Source organism: Trifolium pratense, linkage group LG2 (assembly GCF_020283565.1).
Source record: "Trifolium pratense cultivar HEN17-A07 linkage group LG2, ARS_RC_1.1, whole genome shotgun sequence".
NCBI lineage: Eukaryota > Viridiplantae > Streptophyta > Magnoliopsida > Fabales > Fabaceae > Trifolium > Trifolium pratense.
In genome coordinates, this window is record NC_060060.1 from 57,186,046 (window position 1) to 57,206,175 (window position 20,130).

The following is a 20,130-nucleotide window of genomic DNA, read 5'->3' on the forward strand; positions in this document are numbered from 1 at the left end:
ATTAAAACAATTAAAAAAAATCAGTTAAACGCATAAACAATAACACTAATTAAATAGATTCATGCAATTTGTTAAGAAAAGTCATATAAATATTGCTAGTTAGGATGAATTGAGTATGAAATGGCTTTGATATAATTAAGTGAGTGACAGTAAAATGCTAATATTTCAATGACGGTAATTATCTGATGATAAGGATGTGTCATCAATTATCAATTTATCATTGTTCAGTTCAGACTTCAGAATATGATTGCAATTAGTCCATGATCGCGTGGGAGCTGGATGTTACAATTTTTGGGAATTTATCAATTTATCATTGTTCTGCATTTAACAATTTCTGAGTTTTTAATTGCTTTGGTAAGTATGTGACTCATAAATTGAGGTAAAAAAATAAAATAACATACGCAGAGTTAGCATATACTCCATCCGTCCCAAATTATAAGGAAAAAAAGTCCATTTTTTTTGTCCCAAATTATAAGGGAAAAAATCATTTTCAAGAATATTTTTCCCTTGTTTTCATAAAATTAAATGCAAATTGCATTTAATTTTCTCTTTTTCCCCTTTTCTCAATAAATAACAACCAATAAAAATTGGTTTTACATATTTCTATGCAACTTTTTCCAAGAAAAACCCACAAAAACATATTTCAAATTATCATGTTTTACTTTTTCTTAATAAGTGTGATTTTTTTATTTTCCCTTATAATTTGGGACGGAGGGAGTATATATATATATATATGGAGTGTATCCGGTGAAAACTGATAATTATTGTGAGAAATGAGAACTATTAATTATAACCATCAGATTTAATTGACGCATTAAATTAAAATTCTCTCACTTACTTAAAACCTCATGTGATTCTATTTGAGCAATTGAAAAATCTCTCTATATATAATCTTTCCTAATTTATTTCTATAATATTTTCTAATTTATAAATGCGACTCCCTCCAAAACTTACCACTTTTTTGATCACCTCCTCCAAAACCTATCGAATAGGTAATACCTGCTTCTCTTCTTTTATTTTTTTCCCTTTGCTGCTTGCGCCATCTTCTTTTTTTATTCAAAATTTCAATTTCAATTTTTTTATATTTGTAAGGTTATGTCAACAATGACATTTCTTTTTGGGTTGCAAGATATCTTTTTTATATTTCAATTCTTTTATAGTTGACGTACAAGTTTGTTATATTTCAATTTCAAACTCTATGTCAACAATGACATTTCTTTTTGGTTTGTAAAATATTATTAACGATTTATGTGTTTTTATTAAATATCGTTAAGCTTGATCAATCTCAATAACATATCAAATGATTTTAGATTTTTATAGAATTGTATATGAATGATCTATATGATATAAACTTTCAATCCAACGATGAATTTTGTAAAATTTGTATTCGTTGAAGCGTTATTGAGCGGTGTAACATTACTCAAATGTTACACCGGTGTAATTTGATCTCTCCCCATATATATTGGTTTGGTCCGGTTTGTCCAATGAATCTTAAAACTGGAACCGAGAATCGAACCAAACCACATCAGTTTTCAATTGGTTTGGTTCAGTTTTTAATTCGAACCATAAAAATTGTTTTTTTTTTTGGATTGTCGGTTCAATTGGATTTTTTTGATCTGTTTACACCCCTATTACCAATTATGTCTTTGGGTAGTACGTATTTTTTTTATAAGCAAATTGTTGGTATATTATATTGTTATGTTAGTTTTTCTCCTTGTCAAGATTTGAACCCTGAATCTCCAATTCCTTAACTCTTAGCTCAACTAATTAACCAGTTAAAATTATCCATCTCACTCCCTTTTTTGGATAGTACTTAACTTAAAATAGGTAAGTGTTTGCTCAATTTGAGTAATTTAATGTTAATGTTTTATCATTATAGATTTTATTTATGTTTGTATATTGTGCATTTGTATATATTTAATTTTTAAATAACGTATTGAGGCCGTATCGTATCAGAGAGTTTTGAAAATTTTCATATATCGTCGTATCCGTGTCGTATCGGTATCGTGTCGCGTATCGAGACTTGATAGATACTAGTAGATAGATATACTCAAAGAGCAATGCTATGCACACACACTTCAACACTCGCGGAAAAACACACCCATTTATGTTAAGCCACGCCACCTTTTTTTTTTTAAAGTTAGTTACCCGTTAACCGGCTCACTAAGTTGAGTTATTTTTAACAATTTTTTTTTTTTAAAAAATAATAATACTGGTTCATCATCCAAAACCTTCCATTAAAAAAAAAACTCATCTCACCAAAATGAACCATAATTCTCTTCTGAACCACCAAAACCAACCTTTAACAGTCCACCAACACTTGTTCCCCTTCCTTGCAACCATAAGCCATAACCCAGCAAATAGAGAAGGGAGAATCACTTTTGTGGGTTCATCTACTTCTGTTTTATCATTAGTTTCAACAAAAACTCTGTTGTGTGGGTTCTTTTGATTCTGTTGTCGCCGCGGATCTTCATCTCTGTGTACCGGTTACCAGTTGAACTTAAAATATTAAAAGATGATGTGGCTCCAATTGATAGGAGTGTGTTAGAGGGTGTGACCTTGGCACCCCTCTATACTCAAAAGCCCACACATTTCTACAATTGATATTTTCATCAAAGTAAGTTTTAGTTGTTTTATCACTCATGGCTTCCCTCACCGATCGATTCAAATACGATGTTTTTCTTAGCTTTAGAGGCGAAGATACTCGCCACGGTTTCACCGGAAATCTCTGGAAAGCTCTTCAAGACAGAGGAGTCAACACCTTCATTGACGACGAGAAGCTTCGCAAAGGGGAAGAAATCACACTATCACTCGTCAAAGCTATTGAAGACTCCAATATGGCCATCGTTGTGCTTTCCAAGAACTATGCATCTTCTTCCTTTTGCTTACAAGAACTTTCCACGATCCTTGATTGTATAAAAGATAAGGGTAGGTGTGTCTTGCCGGTTTTTTATTTAGTGGATCCTTCTGATGTAAGAAAGTTGAAAAGTTGTTACGGAGAAGCGATGATGGGGCATGAGATGGGGTCCAATAGTAACATAGATCTGTTGAAGAAATGGAAGAATGCTCTTCACCAAGTTTCTAATTTGTCTGGCTTTCATTTCAAAAATAAAGATCGGTATTTATTATTTTCATTTATATTTCATTTTTGTGTTATCATAATAATTTTAGAATTAGTAATTGATAACTTGTTTGGTTCGGCTGTGACAAAATTTGGTTTTGACTATAAATAAGTTGAAGTTCAACAAATTTCCAAGCTAAAAATATTGTAGAGGCAAAAATTCCAAGTTTTGGCTTCAAGTTAGACTCAACTTCAATGAGAAAATCAATTCTACTCAAGGAGATCCAAACAAAATCAATTTTGTTGTCTCCTCCAGAAGTGGAACCTAACATACAACTGATATTTCAGACTGAAGTGTAAATTGTAAACATGTCAGTGTCGACACAACAACAACAACACATACATATAGTTATATTCAATTACTTCCATTTCCTTAAATTTGTTATCGGAGTCTAGGTACTGGTGTTTGTGAGTCATACTTTTCATTTGTCTAATTATTACTATTTAGTAATTATGATTTGTCTGATTATTTCTATTTAGTTATTATGATAAATAAGTACTAAAATGTATGATGCAGTTGAATGACTTCATGCGCTTCTCTTATTGAACAGGGATGAATATGAACATGTTTTTATTCAAAAGATAGTTGAACAAGTCTCAAGAGAGATTATACCTGTTACTTTACATGTTCCTGATTACCTAGTTGGACTCAAGGACCAAAAGCTAATTGTAACATCACTTTTGAGTGTTGGGTCTGTTGATACTGTCCACATGGTAGGGATCCATGGGACTGGCGGAATAGGGAAAACCACTCTTGCTCTAGAAGTTTATAATTCGATTGTCCATCGATTTCAAGGGTCCTGTTTTCTTGAAAAAGTCAGAGAAAATTCAGACAAAAATGGGTTGATATATCTACAAAAGATCCTTCTGTCTGAAATTGTTGGAGAGAAGAGCATTGAGTTACCAAGTGTTAGACAAGGAATTTCAATATTACAACAAAGGCTCCACCAAAAGAAGGTTCTTTTACTTCTAGATGATGTTGACAGTGAGGAGCAATTACAGGCTATTGCTGGAAGATCCGATTGGTTTGGTCCAGGCAGTAGAGTCATCATCACAACTCGGGACAAAAGGTTGCTAACATGTCATGGGGTTGAAAGTACATATGAGGTGAAGGGGTTGAATGACAAAGATGCTTTTGAGTTGGTTAGATGGAAAGCTTTTAAAAATAAGTTTAGTCCAAGCTACAACGATTTTTTATTAGTACAAAAGCATACCGGAAAATTGACTGCAAACAAATTGCTTAGATTGAAAACTTTAAATACTGAAAACAAATTTTCAGGTTATGTGCATGTTTTAGAACGTGCCGTAGCATATGCTTCTGGCCTCCCACTTGCTTTGGAAGTCATCGGTTCTCACTTTTTTAATAAGACAATAGAGCAATGTAAATGTGCACTAGATCGTTATGAAAGGGTTCCTGATAAAAAGATCCAAACGACACTACAACTGAGTTTTGATGCTTTGCAAGAAGAAGAGAAGTCTGTTTTTCTTGACATTGCATGTTGCTTCAAACTATATAAATTGACAAGGGTCGAACAAATACTTCATGCTCATCATGGTGATATCATGAAAGATCACATTAATGTGTTAGTGGAAAAATCTCTCATTAAAATAAATGAGTTTGGTGACGTGACATTACATGATTTAGTAGAGGATATGGGGAAAGAAATTGTTAGACAAGAATCACCGGAAGATCCTGGAAAACGCAGTAGGTTATGGGCCTCTAAAGATATAATTCAAGTTTTAGAAGAAAATACGGTGAGTAATAATGATATGGATGGTTTGCTTTTCATCTTTAACTTTGATTAATGTTACTAATGCCCATGTTACCTTTTTCCCCCTTTTACAAAATGTTAAGTTCTATAAATAGGTGTGTTGAAGTCCCAACATATGTACATGAGTTTTGGTTGATTTGTGCTTTTTCATGTTAAAAGGGAACAAGTAAAATTGAAATCATATGTCCAAACTCCCGGATTGAAGTAGAATGGGATGGAGAGGCATTCAAGAAGATGGAAAACCTCAGAACGCTAATTATTATTGATGGCAAATTTACTGAAAGTCCCAAACATCTTCCGAATAGTCTAAGAGTATTCGCTCATTTTCAAAATCCTTCATGGGATTTACCGTCTGAGTTTTATCCGAAGAAACTTGCCATATGCAATATTCCCTCTGATTCTACATCATTCGAGTGGGGAGACTTTTTCAAGAAGGTAAGTGTGATGTATTTATTTTCCCACTGTATATTAGTGGATCCACTTTCATTTATTTATTTCCTATTTGTTTGATGGATTTTATATTTTTATATCTGCAGAAGTTCAAGAATATACGGGTTTTAAATTTTGATGGCAATAAATTTTTAACACGGACACCTGATGTGTCTGGCCTCGTACATTTGGAAGAATTTTCATTTCAAGATTGTGAGAATTTAATCACAGTCGATGACTCTGTTGGGTTGCTGGGCAAACTTAAAACCTTGAGAGCTATGTGTTGCATCAAGCTCAGGAGAATTCCGCCTCTCAAGTTGGCTTCTCTAGAAGAACTCGATCTTTCAGGGTGTTCTTGTCTTGAAAGTTTTCCACCTGTGGTAGACGGGTTGCTGGGTAAACTTAAAACCATGAGCCTTAGAAGTTGCATCAAGCTAAGGAGTATTCCACCTCTTAAGCTGACTTCGCTTGAAATATTTGATCTTTCACATTGTTTTAGTCTCGAGACTTTTCCACTTGTTGTGGATAGTTTTCTTGGAAAACTTAAAACCCTGCTTGTTCAAAGTTGTCACAGTCTCAGGAGTATTCCACCTCTCAAGTTGGATTCACTAGAAACACTCGACCTTTCACATTGCTATAGTCTTGAGAGTTTTCCACCTGTGGTAGATGGGTTGGTGGATAAGCTTAAAACCATGAGTGTTAGAAATTGCATCAAAATCAAAATTATTCCACCTCTTGTGTTGGCTTCTCTAGAAGAACTCGATCTTTCAAATTGTACTAGTCTAGAGAGTTTTTCACCTGTGGTAGATGGGTTGATGGATAAGCTTAAAATCATGAATTTTAGAAGTTGCATCAACCTAAGGAGTATTCCACCTCTCAAGTTGGATTCTCTAGAAAAACTTGACCTTTCAAATTGTTATAGTCTCGAGAGTTTTCCACCTGTGGTGGATGGGTTTCTTGGAAAACTTAAAACCTTGCTTGTTACAAGTTGTCACAATCTCAGGAGTATTCCACCTCTCAAGTTGGATTCTTTAGAAGAACTTGATCTTTCATGTTGTTATAGCCTCGAGAGTTTTCCAAGTGTGATGGATGGGTTGTTGGATAAACTTAAATTCTTGAATATTGAACATTGCATCATGCTTAGGAGTATCCCACCGCTCAGGTTAACTTCGTTGGAAAAGTTCAATCTTTCATATTGTCTAAGTCTCAAGAGTTTTCCAAAAATATTGGGAGAGATCATAAATATACCAGGACTTCTCTTGTATGAAACTCCCATAAAAGCATTTCCATTTCGGAATCTTACTCCGCCTCCAACATCATATCCATGTAAATGTGGAATTGCACAATTTCCAAATAGAGTTGTTGCGATGTCAATGCTTGCCGAATTTACCATCATGGGTGAAGGGAAAGTGATCCCAATGCAATCTTCACATGTAGAATATATTTGTATCAGGAGCTGTGAACTTTCAGATGAATATCTATCAACAAGTCTCATGTTGTTTGCAAATGTGAAAGAATTACACCTAACTAACAATCATTTCACAGTTCTTCCTAAATCAATCGAAAAATGTCATTTTTTATGGAGACTTGTCTTGGATGATTGTGAGGAACTTCAGGAAATTAAAGGGATTCCTCCATGCTTAAGAATGTTATCCGCACTAAACTGTCAATCCTTGACTTCGTCAAGCAAAAGCAAATTACTAAATCAGGTTATGATTTATTTTGTTTTTATTTGTAATGTATTTTATATTCTTCTTGATATAGTTAAACTTACTTTAATTATTTCTGACTAACAGGATTTACATGAGGATGGAAATACTTGGTTCCGTTTGCCACGAGCAAAGATTCCAGAGTGGTTCGACCACCAATGCTCGGAAGGATTGTCAATTTCTTTCTGGTTTCGTAACAAGTTTCCTGACATACTTCTCTGTGTTGGTTCTCCGTTGACATGGTTCCCTAATCATCAACATCGTGTTAGGGTGATCATCAATGGCAATACATTTTTCTATACCCATGGTTTAAATATAGGTAGCTCACTGAAAAAAATGTATCATTTACATCTTTTTCATATGAAAATGGAAAAGTTCAATGATAATATGGATAAAGCACTTTTCGAAAATAAGTGGAACCACGCAGAGGTTGACTTCGGATTCCCATTCCAGAAAAGTGGAATCCATGTATTGAAAGACAAAAGTAACATGAAGGATATTCGATTCAATGACCCAGAAAATGATGCTAACATCGTGTTACACCCGGGATGTTGAAGTAAGTATATCATTCATGTCAAATAACCGATTATCCCAAAAGCTTAAGCTGTTAGGATAGGGTCACATCAATAGTTTTATATTATTTCTAACACGGCCCCTCACGCAAGAGCCCACTTGGGTTTGAAGCGTGGATATGCATAGGCCCACCTACCATATGCTTAAATTCCACTTTTTAATTAGAAAGTGAGGGGAGCGTAGATCGAACTCTAGACCACTTAGTCATAGAGGCTCTGATACCATGTTAAAATTGAGTATTGGGCCTAAGTCATCCTTACAAAACCGGCTTGTAAGGATGAGTTAGGCTCAATACCAATTCTAACATAATGGAATGGTCTTTATTACTTGGATAACCAAAATCTCCCCCCAAATCCACTCAACAACAATAACTCATTTTTTTCGGAATCAATTAAGACCAACAGGGAGAAGGTCTTTCTATACCACCGTCGCCTTGGTCATCCTTCATTTAGATTCATGAAACAAATATTTCCTTCCTTTTTTAAAAATTTAGATGTTGAGAGTCTTTGTTGTGAGGTGTGTGAACTTGCTAAGCACAAGCATGCCTCTTTTCCAGTCAGTAACAAAGTGAGTACTTCTTCATTTTATTTAATTCATACTGATGTGTGGGGTCCTTCTAATGTTCCAAATATATCTGGTGCTCGATGGTTTGTGACCTTCATTGATGATTGTACTCGGGTTACATGGGTCTACTTACTAAGACAAAAGTTTGAGGTTACCTCTGTGTTTCTACATTTCTTCTCATTGGTAAAAAACCAGTTTGGAGTGAGTATTAAGAGGATCAGGTCTGATAATGCCAAATATTACTTCAATCATGGACTTATTCTTTTTGTCAAAAAGAGGGTATTATTCATGAGTCCTCCCGTGTTAAAACACCCCAACAAAATGGGATTGCTGAGAGAAAAAACAGGCATTTGTTAGATCAAACATGTGCTATATTATTCCAAAATAAGGTTCCCAAGAAGTATTGGGGAGAGGCGGTTTTAACCGCATCGTATCTCATAAATCGTTTACCTTATTGTGTCCTTGCCTCTAAAACTCCTATGGAGGTTTTATCCTCATTTTATCCTGATGTGTCCACCTCTTGTAATCTCATTCCTAGAATATTTAGGTGTAAGTCGTTCGTCCATATCCATAGTGATGGTAGAGGGAAACTTGATCCTAGAGCCTTAAAGTGTCTTTATAGGGTATTCTTCCACCCAAAAGGGTTACAATTTACAAATGTTATCATCCACAGTCTAATAAACAAGACAATTACCTTTCATGAACAAGAAAGTTACTTCGCTCAAACTCATCTTCAGGGGGAGAGCACAAGTAAGGAAGATGAGTCTCTTATACTTACTGACCTTAATCTCGGACCAGAAGTTGAGGCTGAAACTAGAAGTGACACTGTTGAGATTGAAATTGTTCCTGAAAATGTTGAAATTGATCCTAAAAATGTTGAAACTAGAGGTGACAATGTTGAGACTGAAATTGATTCTGAAAAAGATGAAAATGTTGGTGTTGATGTAAGATATGAGAAGAATTTAGTATACACAAGGAAAAAGAAAACAATTCCCGAATCTACTCATATCCATGAATCCGATCCAACATTACATGAAGTAACTTTCCTTGACCCTTCAAAATCTAGTGATTCAGTTTCCGAATTTTCTCGTGTTCAGGTACCAGAATCTAGCTCAACCTTACAAAGGGAACCAGAACCCAACTCAATAAAACATAAAAAAACTAAAATCAAAAGAAGTAACACCAATACACTCTAAAGACTCACATCTCCCAATTGCTCATAGGAAAGAAACTAGAACCTGCACCAACAAGCCACTTTACCCTCTATCCAATTACCTATGCTTTGAACAATTATGAACTACTCATAAAGCCTTCCTCACAAGTATAAACACTACCACAATACCTACCTCCTTATCTGAGGCATTGTCTGACAAGAAATGGAAACAAGCTATGGATTTGGAAATGGAGGCACTTGATAAGAACAATACTTGGGATTTGGTTTCTCTACCAAATGGAAATCAATAACAACGGGTGCCCCAAATATGGGAGGTCTCCACAACAAACAACAAATGGATCTAGGATATGCTCTAATACCATATTAGAATTTGTGAGGCCTATAATCAACCACAAAAGCTCTTTTGTGGTTGAGTATAGGCCTCCCAAATTCTAATATGGTATCAGAGCATCTCCACGATCCGTTGGGCCACCTGTTTTCAGGTTTCCGCTATCGAGCCACCTACCGTTTATATCTGCTGGGCGTGAGAGCGTGTGTTAAGAGTTCCACATCGGTTGAGAGATGACCTGACGAAGTGTTTATATACTAGAGGCAATCCTCACCTTACAAGCCGGTTTTGTAAGGATGACTTAGGCCTAATACTCAATTTTAAGATGATATCAGAGTCTATTCTAGATCCATTTGTTGTTTGTTGTGCAGACCTCCCATATTTGGGACACCCGTTGTTATTGGTTCCACATTCCAGTTTGTTCAGTCCTGGACGTGAGGGTGTGTGTTAGAAGTCCCATATTGGCTAGAGATATGGCATAGAGATAGTCTTTATAAGTGTAGTGCAAACCTCGACTCTCAAGCTAGTTTTTGTGGTTGAGTATAGGCCTCCCAAATTCTAAGATGGTAACAGAGCCTCTCCATGATCCTTTGGGCCACGTGTTATCAGGTTTCCACTATCAGTCCACCTACCGTTTATATCCACGTACCAAGCCCAATAGTGTTGGGCGTGAGAGGGTGCGTTAAGATTCCCACATCGGTTGAGAGATGGCCTGAAGTGTTAATATACTAGAGGCAATCCTCACCTTACAAGCCGGTTTTGTAAGGATGACTTAGGCCCAATACTCAATTTTAAAAATTCATTTTACCTTGTCACTAGGGTTGGGAACAGGCCAGGCCTTGATAGGCCTGAGCCTGGCCTGCGGCCTATCAAATGTTATTTTTTTTGGCCTGGCCTGAGCCTTTTAAAAGTCCGGCATGGCCTTGTAGCCTATTTAAAAGCCTGTGTTACATTAAAGCTTCTCTATATAGTCTTTTTAAATAGGCTAAACAGGCCTTAAAATATTCACATTTAAATTTTTATAATTTCTACAACATTAAGAAAAAACTAATAATATGATTAGCACAATAATTAAAAACTACTAAAATAACAAATACGATTACGACAAAGTCGCCATAATACAAATTGTTTGCTAAGTGTAGTCAGCAACAAGCCAACAACCAAAATATAGGATGAGTTGCTACTTGCTCGAGAGAATGAGAGATGGAATTGAGGTAGGGTTTCTACTTTTAATTTATATGCGTGAAATATATAAACAAATATATTTTCTTTGTTTTGTTAAAAAAAAAATATTTTCTCTGATATTTTGTATTTATTTAAATAATATTTTTTTATAAGATATAAATAATAATTATTATAAACAGGTCGGCCTATCAGGCTTCGTAGGCCTTTTTAGAAGCCTAAGCCTGGCCTATTTATGTAAACAGGCCGTTTTCAAAGCCTAAGCCTGACATTTTTAATAACCAGGCCAGGCTTATACAGGCCAGGTCGAAGGCCCCGTAGGCCGCCTGGCCTATTCTCAACCCTACTTGTCACAAAGCTTTCTATGATTGTGTTAATTTCTTTCTGTTATGAATATATTAGTAGATGTCCATTAGTCTTGACCCATATTCATTGGCCCATATATTGTCCTATAAATAGAGCATATGATACAATGTGATATACACCTTGAATAGAACAATACAAGAGTCTATTCTCTCTTCTCTTTCTCTCCTTCATCTCTTCTTCTCTATTCTTGTTATTCTCTAGGAATAGTTCATAACACGTTATCAGCACGATAGTCTCTCCTCTTTCAAAAAAGGTATAACAACAATGGGAATTGACAATTTTATTTTATGTATGAATTTTTTTTATTCTATTTTTTCAGATCATTTTGTTCTTCTCGTTTTTTTTTATATTAATTCACAAACCTACGATCCAGAAGTATCGTGGTGATATGAATCCTGAAGATTCATAGTGTGATGAAATTTTAAAATATGAATCCTGAAGATTCATAGTATGATGAAATTTTAAAATATAATCCTGAAGATTCATAAGCATACGCTTATAAAAGTAACGTAAAATATCTTTTAAAATATGAATCCCGAAGATTCATAGATATAATATGATGAAATTTTAAAATATGAATCCCGAAGATTCATAGATATAAGTAAAATCAATATCTTGTTAATCTTTTAGAAGAATTCAAAAACATCAATCCCTGACGGATTGGATAAATAATTGATTTGATTTGTTATACAATTCTTGAACAATTTAAGAACCAATTTTTATTCTCCATAATTCTTGAAGAATTCATTACGGATACATCTATGAAGGATCGTACAATTAGATCTATTATATAGTTCTCAAAGAACTTAAAAATTCAAATTTTGTCCTCCATGAAATCTTGATGAATTCAATTGTGACACATCCCTGAAGGATGTACAAAATAATTGATAAGATCTATTATAGAGATTTTGAAGAACTTATGAATGATTCAATATATATGCATCCTAAAGGATTGTACACAAAAAAAAAGAAAGATTATTCTTACATTATATTATATAGTTCTTGAAGAACTTCCTATACATGCATCCCTGAAGGATGACTTTATCAATTTATAATTTTCATTGGATTTATTTATTTACTGTAATAATAATAAAAACTAAACATACATATATCATGCGCCATTTTTTTTAGAATACTTCATGTATGTTGCTCATAATCTATACATATATATCATGTTAGAATTTTTAGTTAAAAAGAAAGAAAAAAAAAGTACAATCATATGCTAATTTACGTTACCTATTCTATGCATATGCCAATTTTTTTTCAATAACTTACTAATTAATATATGTTACATTATAATTATTATTATAGGTTACATTATAATTATTATTAATTTCATTATGTTACTATTTAATTTGCATTATAAACTTTTATGTTACATTATATTAATATTAATAAAGATAATTGGAATTTTTTATTTGACTGTGTTTACTATGTTTATCTAATTATTTGCTTAATTTTATTATTTGATGATAGTATATATCAATGATAAATGAATGAAAAATTATTCCCAGAAGTGAATGAAATCCGATCCACTGATGTTACTCCATTCCCAGAAGTGAATGTAGTAACACAAGATTACCATGAAAAAAACAATTTGTGGTCATGGTCGTGGTAATAGTCATGACTGTGTTAATTTTAAAATTTCGGCTTCTCACTAGAAGTGAAAAAAAAATAATGAAAAAAAAGAGTAAAAAGTGGGCAAATTAGTTCCTGAAGAACTAAAGAAGAAAAAGGGAAAATCCAATTGAATGTACAAGGAATAAATTATTCTTAATCTTTATGAAGATCACTTGTGATATAGTTCTTGAAGAACTAATGCTTTAATAATAATGATCTCCGATGGATTACTCAAAGAATATGAATTTCCCGAACCATTATTAATGAAAAATTATTTGTATAGTTCTTGAAGAACTTAAAATTCAATATTAAAGCATTTCTTGTAGTATCGCTCAAGAACAATTTTTCATAATCAATGTTTATAAATATTGGTGGTATAATTCTTGAAGAACTAATATTTTAATTTCCCTAAAGATATAGTTCTTGAATAAGCAAAAGTTTAATATCAAGTATTCCAGAAGGATTGGAAAATTGTAATTTTCCATAGCCATTGTTGATAGAGATATATTGTTAAGTTCCTGAAGAACTTACAAAATTTTACAACATGATTATAATTAATCTATATGATATATTTGATCTTGGTATAAGGTGAACCAAAATTAAAAGGAAATCAATAGAAGAATTATTTATGTCTCTTGAATATGCTCTTGAAGTAGCAACTTTGAAAAGAAAAAAAAAATAAGTTCAAGAATATTTTGTATATCCATTGTTGTACATACATTGGATGGATATTATTGATATATTAAACTCATGATTGAATGCATGGTTCATACGTTTTTTTTCCTCTCATAATAATGATTATTCTTTGCTCTTAAAAAAAAAAAACAAATTATTCTTTGCAAACATAAACTGACTTTAATTATTCGGTTACATATTTAAATCAATTGATTGATTTGAATTTTAAAATCTTTTAATTGTTACTATATTTTAATTTCTAATTCTACTGAAATCCACATAAGCATTATTTTGTTATACGTTATTTTTACTCTTTTAATTCTCATACAAATAAATTATTACTATTTTTTTTATTGTGTTCCACCGAAAAGATTTTTTTTGTAGAAACATATTTGTTTAGCTTGAAAATATTCATTGATTCTACTATTCATGAAAAATTAAATTTTATATTTGGTAGTACGAAAATTATTGAAGGCTCCAGAAGAATCAATGCATTGTTATATCGAGAAACGAAGTTGCACTTTGCTAATGTATTTTATATTTTAAGTCTTAAAGAAATTTGTTACCGAAGGATATTCACATAAATGAATATCATATTGAAACAAGAAACGACGGAGATATTTTATCTCTATATTACGAGACATATTATCAACTTTTGTCTCTAGTTTGTGGTGTACTTATGATATTGGTGCAACTTAAACACATGTTCAAGTAAACCAGAAGTTTACAAATAAATCATATTATTTTTGTCATTGGCAAGATCAGTTGGGTCATTTCTGGTCTATTATGATGCGAAAAAATTTCTATGGAAATGTATTGAATGGCCAGAAGTTCATTCAATCTAACACTTTTTGTGTATTACTAGTTCCCGAAGAAAATTGATAAATTTAGTAAACGAGCGTCTCTTATTTTATATATATAAGGTGATATTTATAAATCAATACACCGATCATGTGGACCAATTAAATTTCTATAATTTTAATTGATGCATCAACTAAATGGTCACATGTATGTTAGTTATCAACTCACAACCAAAAGTTTGTGAGATTATTTTTGGGAGCTCATTTTATATATATAAAAAAAAAAAAAAAAAAATCTAGAAAGTATTTGATAAGTATCATATGTTAATTGAAATTTATACCAAACATCTTGTAGAATATGTTCATACAAACAAAAATAATAATGGACTTGAAGATCCATTCTTTAGACGTCTAAAGTTAATTACATGGTCGATACTTATGAGATCAATACTTCTAAGTTCTATTTTATATTTTGGGAACATTTAAATATATATATGTTGAGATATTGATTCGCTGAAGCCAATATGTTATTATACAAAAGTCTTCCCCTTAACTTGCAATTAAGTTTAGTTTTATAATCTAATATTTTTTATATAAGCATTTTTGGATGTGTTGGTATGTTCCAATTGCTCCAATATAATGCAATACGATGAATTATTAAAGAATATTGGGAAAATATATTTGATATGACTCTTCGTCCCTTATAAATTATATTGAGCCAATAATTAGGGACTTGTTTATAGCCCAGAAGGAAAATATTCAAGTGATGATGAATTAGTTTTCCCAATATTAGGGGGAGGGAATAAGCAGCTGAAAAATATGAACCAGAAGTTCAAATTAATCACTTGAAATAAATAGTTATTATTATCTCATCTTGATCCTCATATAAAATAGATTGAACCAGATGTTCAAAAGATATATCATTTGCAAAGTTTATGAAATCAACTATCAGCTGCTAATGCTCCAATCAAAATGGATGTCCCTGTTGGACAATCTTATATTGCAAATGAATTTTAACCACCCTGTAGCGTGGTAGGTCGGTCGGTTCCAAAGATAAAAATCCTCAAATAAGAAAAGGAGCTAAAAAGAAAGATGACCCAAGTGAGGATATAAAAAGATTATTTGACATAATTAATTTTCTAGTTCCATAAGAACTTATCAGGTACCTGAAATTTATGAAAATAAAGAGATCTCGACAAATTATGTCATGAATGGAATCCGATGAAACCGAAAGAAAATCAACTTTGACGGTGTTTATTTATATAATATAGCGCTATATATGATAAGAAATAATGAGGATCATAAATCAAAGTCTATTAAGGATTATAGACAATGAAATGATTGACTAAATAGATAGACGTAATTGATACAAAATTAAACTAGCTTTGCAAAGCGGAACGTTTTTGGACCAATAGTCCATTCCATCTGCAGATGGAAATAATTCGATATGAATAAATTTTCAAGAGAAAAATAATGAAAATCAAATATTTAGAGTTTGAATTGTTATTCAAGTATATTGATAAATGTCTATCTTTTATTTTCAATAAGCATATTCACCTAAAGTGAATTTCAAAACTTCTTTGTAATTAATTAAGTTGAGTAGCATATGAAATACTCAATTTATGTGAAATATGTGTTTTAACGTATTTGACTGGCTCACTGGATAATGATGATTATATGAAAATCCCAGAAGGATTTAATTTTCGTAAGACACATATATATTGGAGAGATGACTTAATAAACATGAATAAGTCTCCTTATATACTCGAGCAACATCTATATGCATGTCGTATAATATTCCTGTTGAATATTTCCAAGTGAGAAATATGAAAATGACAATTTGTTCATTTTAAGAAAATATTTGGCAATGAATTTGATATATTTAAGATTTATGTCGATGATAAAAATATGATCAAGAGAATCCTGAAGAGCTTGAGATATTGTCATTTCTTACAAAATAAGTATTTGAAGAATATTTTGTGAATCATGAAGTTTATATACAGAAGGTTCTAAAATGATTCTATATGAAAGATAAAATCAGTTACGTTTTGTAAGATCACCGATGTAAACAAATGTCATTTTAGAGTTCGAGTAAATGATGAAGAACTATAATAACAATCTCATGAAATAAAATGATGCGGAAAGTTTAGCACTATATGAAATAGATCAAGAATGTGATTTGTTTTGAAGTACGCTATTCACCTGATACAAGGGGTTGTGATTTTTCTAATAAAGGGTTTTTGCTACAATTCAACATGAAGATCATATCACAAACACTGCTAATTTGAAGAATATAATAACGAAGATATAAGATTGTCAACATGTCATCACCAATCGTCAAAGCTTTGGAGCAACTAATATTGAAGATTATTTGACATTTTTCTTCTTAGATATATTTGTATTTATCAGGGGGAGATATAAATATGTTATGCACTCTTTTTCCCTTCACCATGGTTTTATCCCACTGGGTTTTCCTGGTACGGTTTTTAATGAGGCAGTTCACACACAAAAGACTATGTACTCTTTTTCCTTCACTAGGATTTTTTCCCAATAGGTTTTTTTTCTAGTAAGGTTTTAATGAGGCATATCCTCAATGGACATCTAAGGGGGAGTGTTATGAATATATTAGTAGATGTCCATTAGTCTTGACCCATATTCATTGGCCCATATATTGTCCTATAAATAGAGCATATGATACAATGTGATATACACCTTGAATAGAACAATACAAGAGTCTATTCTCTCTTCTCTTTCTCTCCTTCATCTCTTCTTCTCTATTCTTGTTATTCTCTAGGAATAGTTCATAACACTTTCATTATTTTAAGACAATGTGACATCTTTTTCCAGAAATCTTTAATTTTCGCTTAGTTTTAATAATTCTTAACATTAAACATAACCTTGTGTACAATATTTTCTTTTCACCTCCGCACTTGAAAAAAAATCATGGAAGAGTTTTAAAATGTTATTGTAGAATTTTTTAACTTGTAAATGATTTCATTCATGTAACTTGGTTTCTCAATGCAGGCAGAAGAGAGCATTAGTCACTGTCAACGGAACTTTCATCGACTTGCAGTGAAGTTGAACTGTCGCTGAACAACTTACATTTGAGTCCATCTTTTAGAAGACATTTTTCTAAAAAAATGTTACTGACTAGACTGAGCAAGTTCACGAGTCCATCTAAAAACTCGCTGTCATCCCATGAACCCGACTGCCTAGACCACCAAGAGAGTGAAAGCACATGGTAGAAAGAACGTACACAATTGTCTGATTGTGTCAGTAATCTTAACGCAGAAAGAGGCAAGCAGAAGGAATTACCCTCAAATTGTACATAAGATCTCCCCACCATGTTCTGAAAGCCCTGATTGGAAAATTGTCTCCGGTACTGATAGTTTGTTGACATGGACACCCCCACTGTCAGCACCTGAGAGATTGGTGCTTGGTTCTGATGTTAAGCTTTAAAAAATGACTGGTCAAAAGTCTACGTCCTGTTTTAAGCCTGCAAAAAGAGTGCTTGACTTTTCACTCACAGAAGGCAGCGATGATTTGGACAATAGAGTAGACATGTCAAAACCTAGCAGAGGATGTTCTGAGAACTTCAAATCTTTTGATTCTTCTTCCCTACTTCAGGAAGTATACCCATCTTGTTTTGGTTTTAATTTGGACTTATTCTTAAAATCATACTTTGATATTCACTCATTGTTCTACATTGTACCTTTCAATTTATTCCTGCCATTTGTTAAAAAGGAAAACAAATCTACCCTTGCCGGAGAACATGCAAAGAAAATAATTGTTCCCTGACATTTTAGTATTTAATGTTAGATTCTAACTAGCTCGTGGGATACTCACCAGTCATATATTCATGAGGGTTTTTAATGTGTTTATGAGTGGAACCGGGTCCCCTTTGAAACATCTGGTATTAGAATACATTGAAAGACTAGTGCTAGGTACCTTTTGTTATTAATGGAGATGGTTTATATTTTAGAGCATACTCCATTTCTTTCTATATTGATGACATAATAGTGATTTGCTAGTATATGGTTGTGCTGTGCCTTTTTTGAGTAGGATTACAGAATCTTTGAATTATTTTTGACCTTTTGCATTTTATCATACTTAGCATGAAAGTAATGGCTTTCTTGTTAATTGTTTCTCAATGCAGGTACCAGAGAACCTTTATTATTCTCTAGAGAAAATCAACCAAAATTACATTGGTTTGGATGCATCGGATGACAATTCTTCATCATTGGTGGAACTGGTTAATGTGATTGACTCTATATTTAGAACTGTCAAAAGAACCCCAATCACAAAAGAGGAGCTCCTGCAAAAGATAATGATGAACTGTTTAGATTTTGTCGAGATTAGTATGTTCTAATTCTATTTATTATAATGTACAGAATTTCTTAGTAATAAACAACATAGCTAACTTATCTTTTCCTCCCAATAGGCGAAGTTGAAGAACAGATCGAGATTTTGGAAAAGATTGTACCAGATTGGATTTGCAAGAAGTTGGTTTCTTCTGGAGACACTGTGTATTGGTGGGTCTCATTGTTTTTATGATTAAACATTGTGCTTTTAGAGTATCAGTCTCTTTTAGGGACGTGGAAATTTGATTCAGATGTAACATGACATTCCTTACAAGAGTATCAGTCTCTTTTAGTGTTGTACAAATTCTGAACATATCACTGATATAAGGGAATAGCAAAACTTTTGATGGCATTAGTTAGTGTTGTTGTGAGCATAAATCCTCTGGCATTTACTTCAAAGTAGTTATTTATTTATAATTCTCTTTATGAAGCTGTTATTCTTATAGTTTATACAACTTGTAACATTTGCAGCATCAAGAATGCGGTAGATTTGGAGTCAATTCGATCAAGACTTCTCAACAATGTGACCAAAGGAGTTGAGTGAAAGATTTTTATTGAATGATTACAAATGTAAATAGCAGTGTTGCAAATGATTGTTGGTAATGTTGTGCATTGTATGGTGGTAAGTGTTGGTTGAATCTTTTGCCCTCATTGTTTTGGTTACAACATGTCAACAACCAGCTATATATGGTGAATATCTTGGCTGGCACGTAAACATAGATTTTGAGGCGGGATTAGAACATCGTATACACAGCCAAGTGTAAAAAGTTCCTGCCCCTGATCATATTATATGTTCGAACTTATGTTTATACCATATATTATTTGTACAACACTAATTTGACTTTTATTCAAAAATTAATATTGCATTGACCTGCATCTTTTACATTTCTGCAAAGGAGAGATCCGTTTCAACCATATATTCTTTTTATTTTTCATTTCTATTATTGTTCAGCTATATCAATCTTGGCTTTGGATACGCAATCAAAAAAATCTTGGCTTTGGATATGAAATTTCTGCAAAGGAGGATATACACACAGATTTTACATAACAAAATCATATGAAATTTTTATGAGGATTCCATTCCCAGACTAAATTGGACGGTTTGTTGGTGTGGTGTTAGGTTGGAGAGAGATTTGAAGAGATGGTTTTGGGAATAGGTCTGTTTGATCCCCTTTCAAAAACAGTTTTTTAGTTTTTAACTTTAAAAATTAAGAAATTTGATTGGTAATCCATTACACCAATTGGAAAAAACATAAGAGGAGCTATTTCCTATACAACCTATAAACCAAGACCAAGAGATAAAAAATATCTGATCCACTAGGGAAGGCACATTAGCCAAGTTGCCTCGAAACATAATGTTACGTGTACTCCACAAACACCAAGTTATTGCTAACCAAATTATATGGCGTCCCTTTGCATGCTTGTTATTTTTCACTAGTGACCCAAACGTGTTAAA

General features: G+C 32.8%; 1 protein-coding gene across 4 annotated transcripts; it reads left to right on the forward strand.

Annotated features, from left to right (window-relative positions):
* The first annotated feature begins 2,552 nt into the window (after window positions 1-2,552).
* Window positions 2,553-20,130, forward strand: LOC123905727 (TMV resistance protein N-like). 4 transcript variants are annotated; one of them, XM_045955435.1, is made up of 9 exons: window positions 2,553-3,118; window positions 3,673-4,876; window positions 5,053-5,328; window positions 5,430-7,031; window positions 7,119-7,587; window positions 17,338-18,671; window positions 18,755-18,845; window positions 19,146-19,296; window positions 19,627-20,130. In XM_045955435.1, the coding sequence occupies exons 1-5, from the start codon at window positions 2,643-2,645 to the stop codon at window positions 7,584-7,586; spliced, it is 4,026 nt and encodes a 1,341-aa protein (XP_045811391.1). In that variant the 5' UTR covers window positions 2,553-2,642; the 3' UTR covers window position 7,587; window positions 17,338-18,671; window positions 18,755-18,845; window positions 19,146-19,296; window positions 19,627-20,130. The 4 variants fall into 4 exon arrangements, with proteins under 4 accessions (XP_045811391.1, XP_045811392.1, XP_045811390.1 ...); XM_045955436.1 differs by lacking the exon at window positions 19,627-20,130 and having other exon boundaries at window positions 17,338-17,943; window positions 18,470-18,671; window positions 19,146-19,559; XM_045955434.1 differs by lacking the exon at window positions 19,627-20,130 and having other exon boundaries at window positions 19,146-19,559.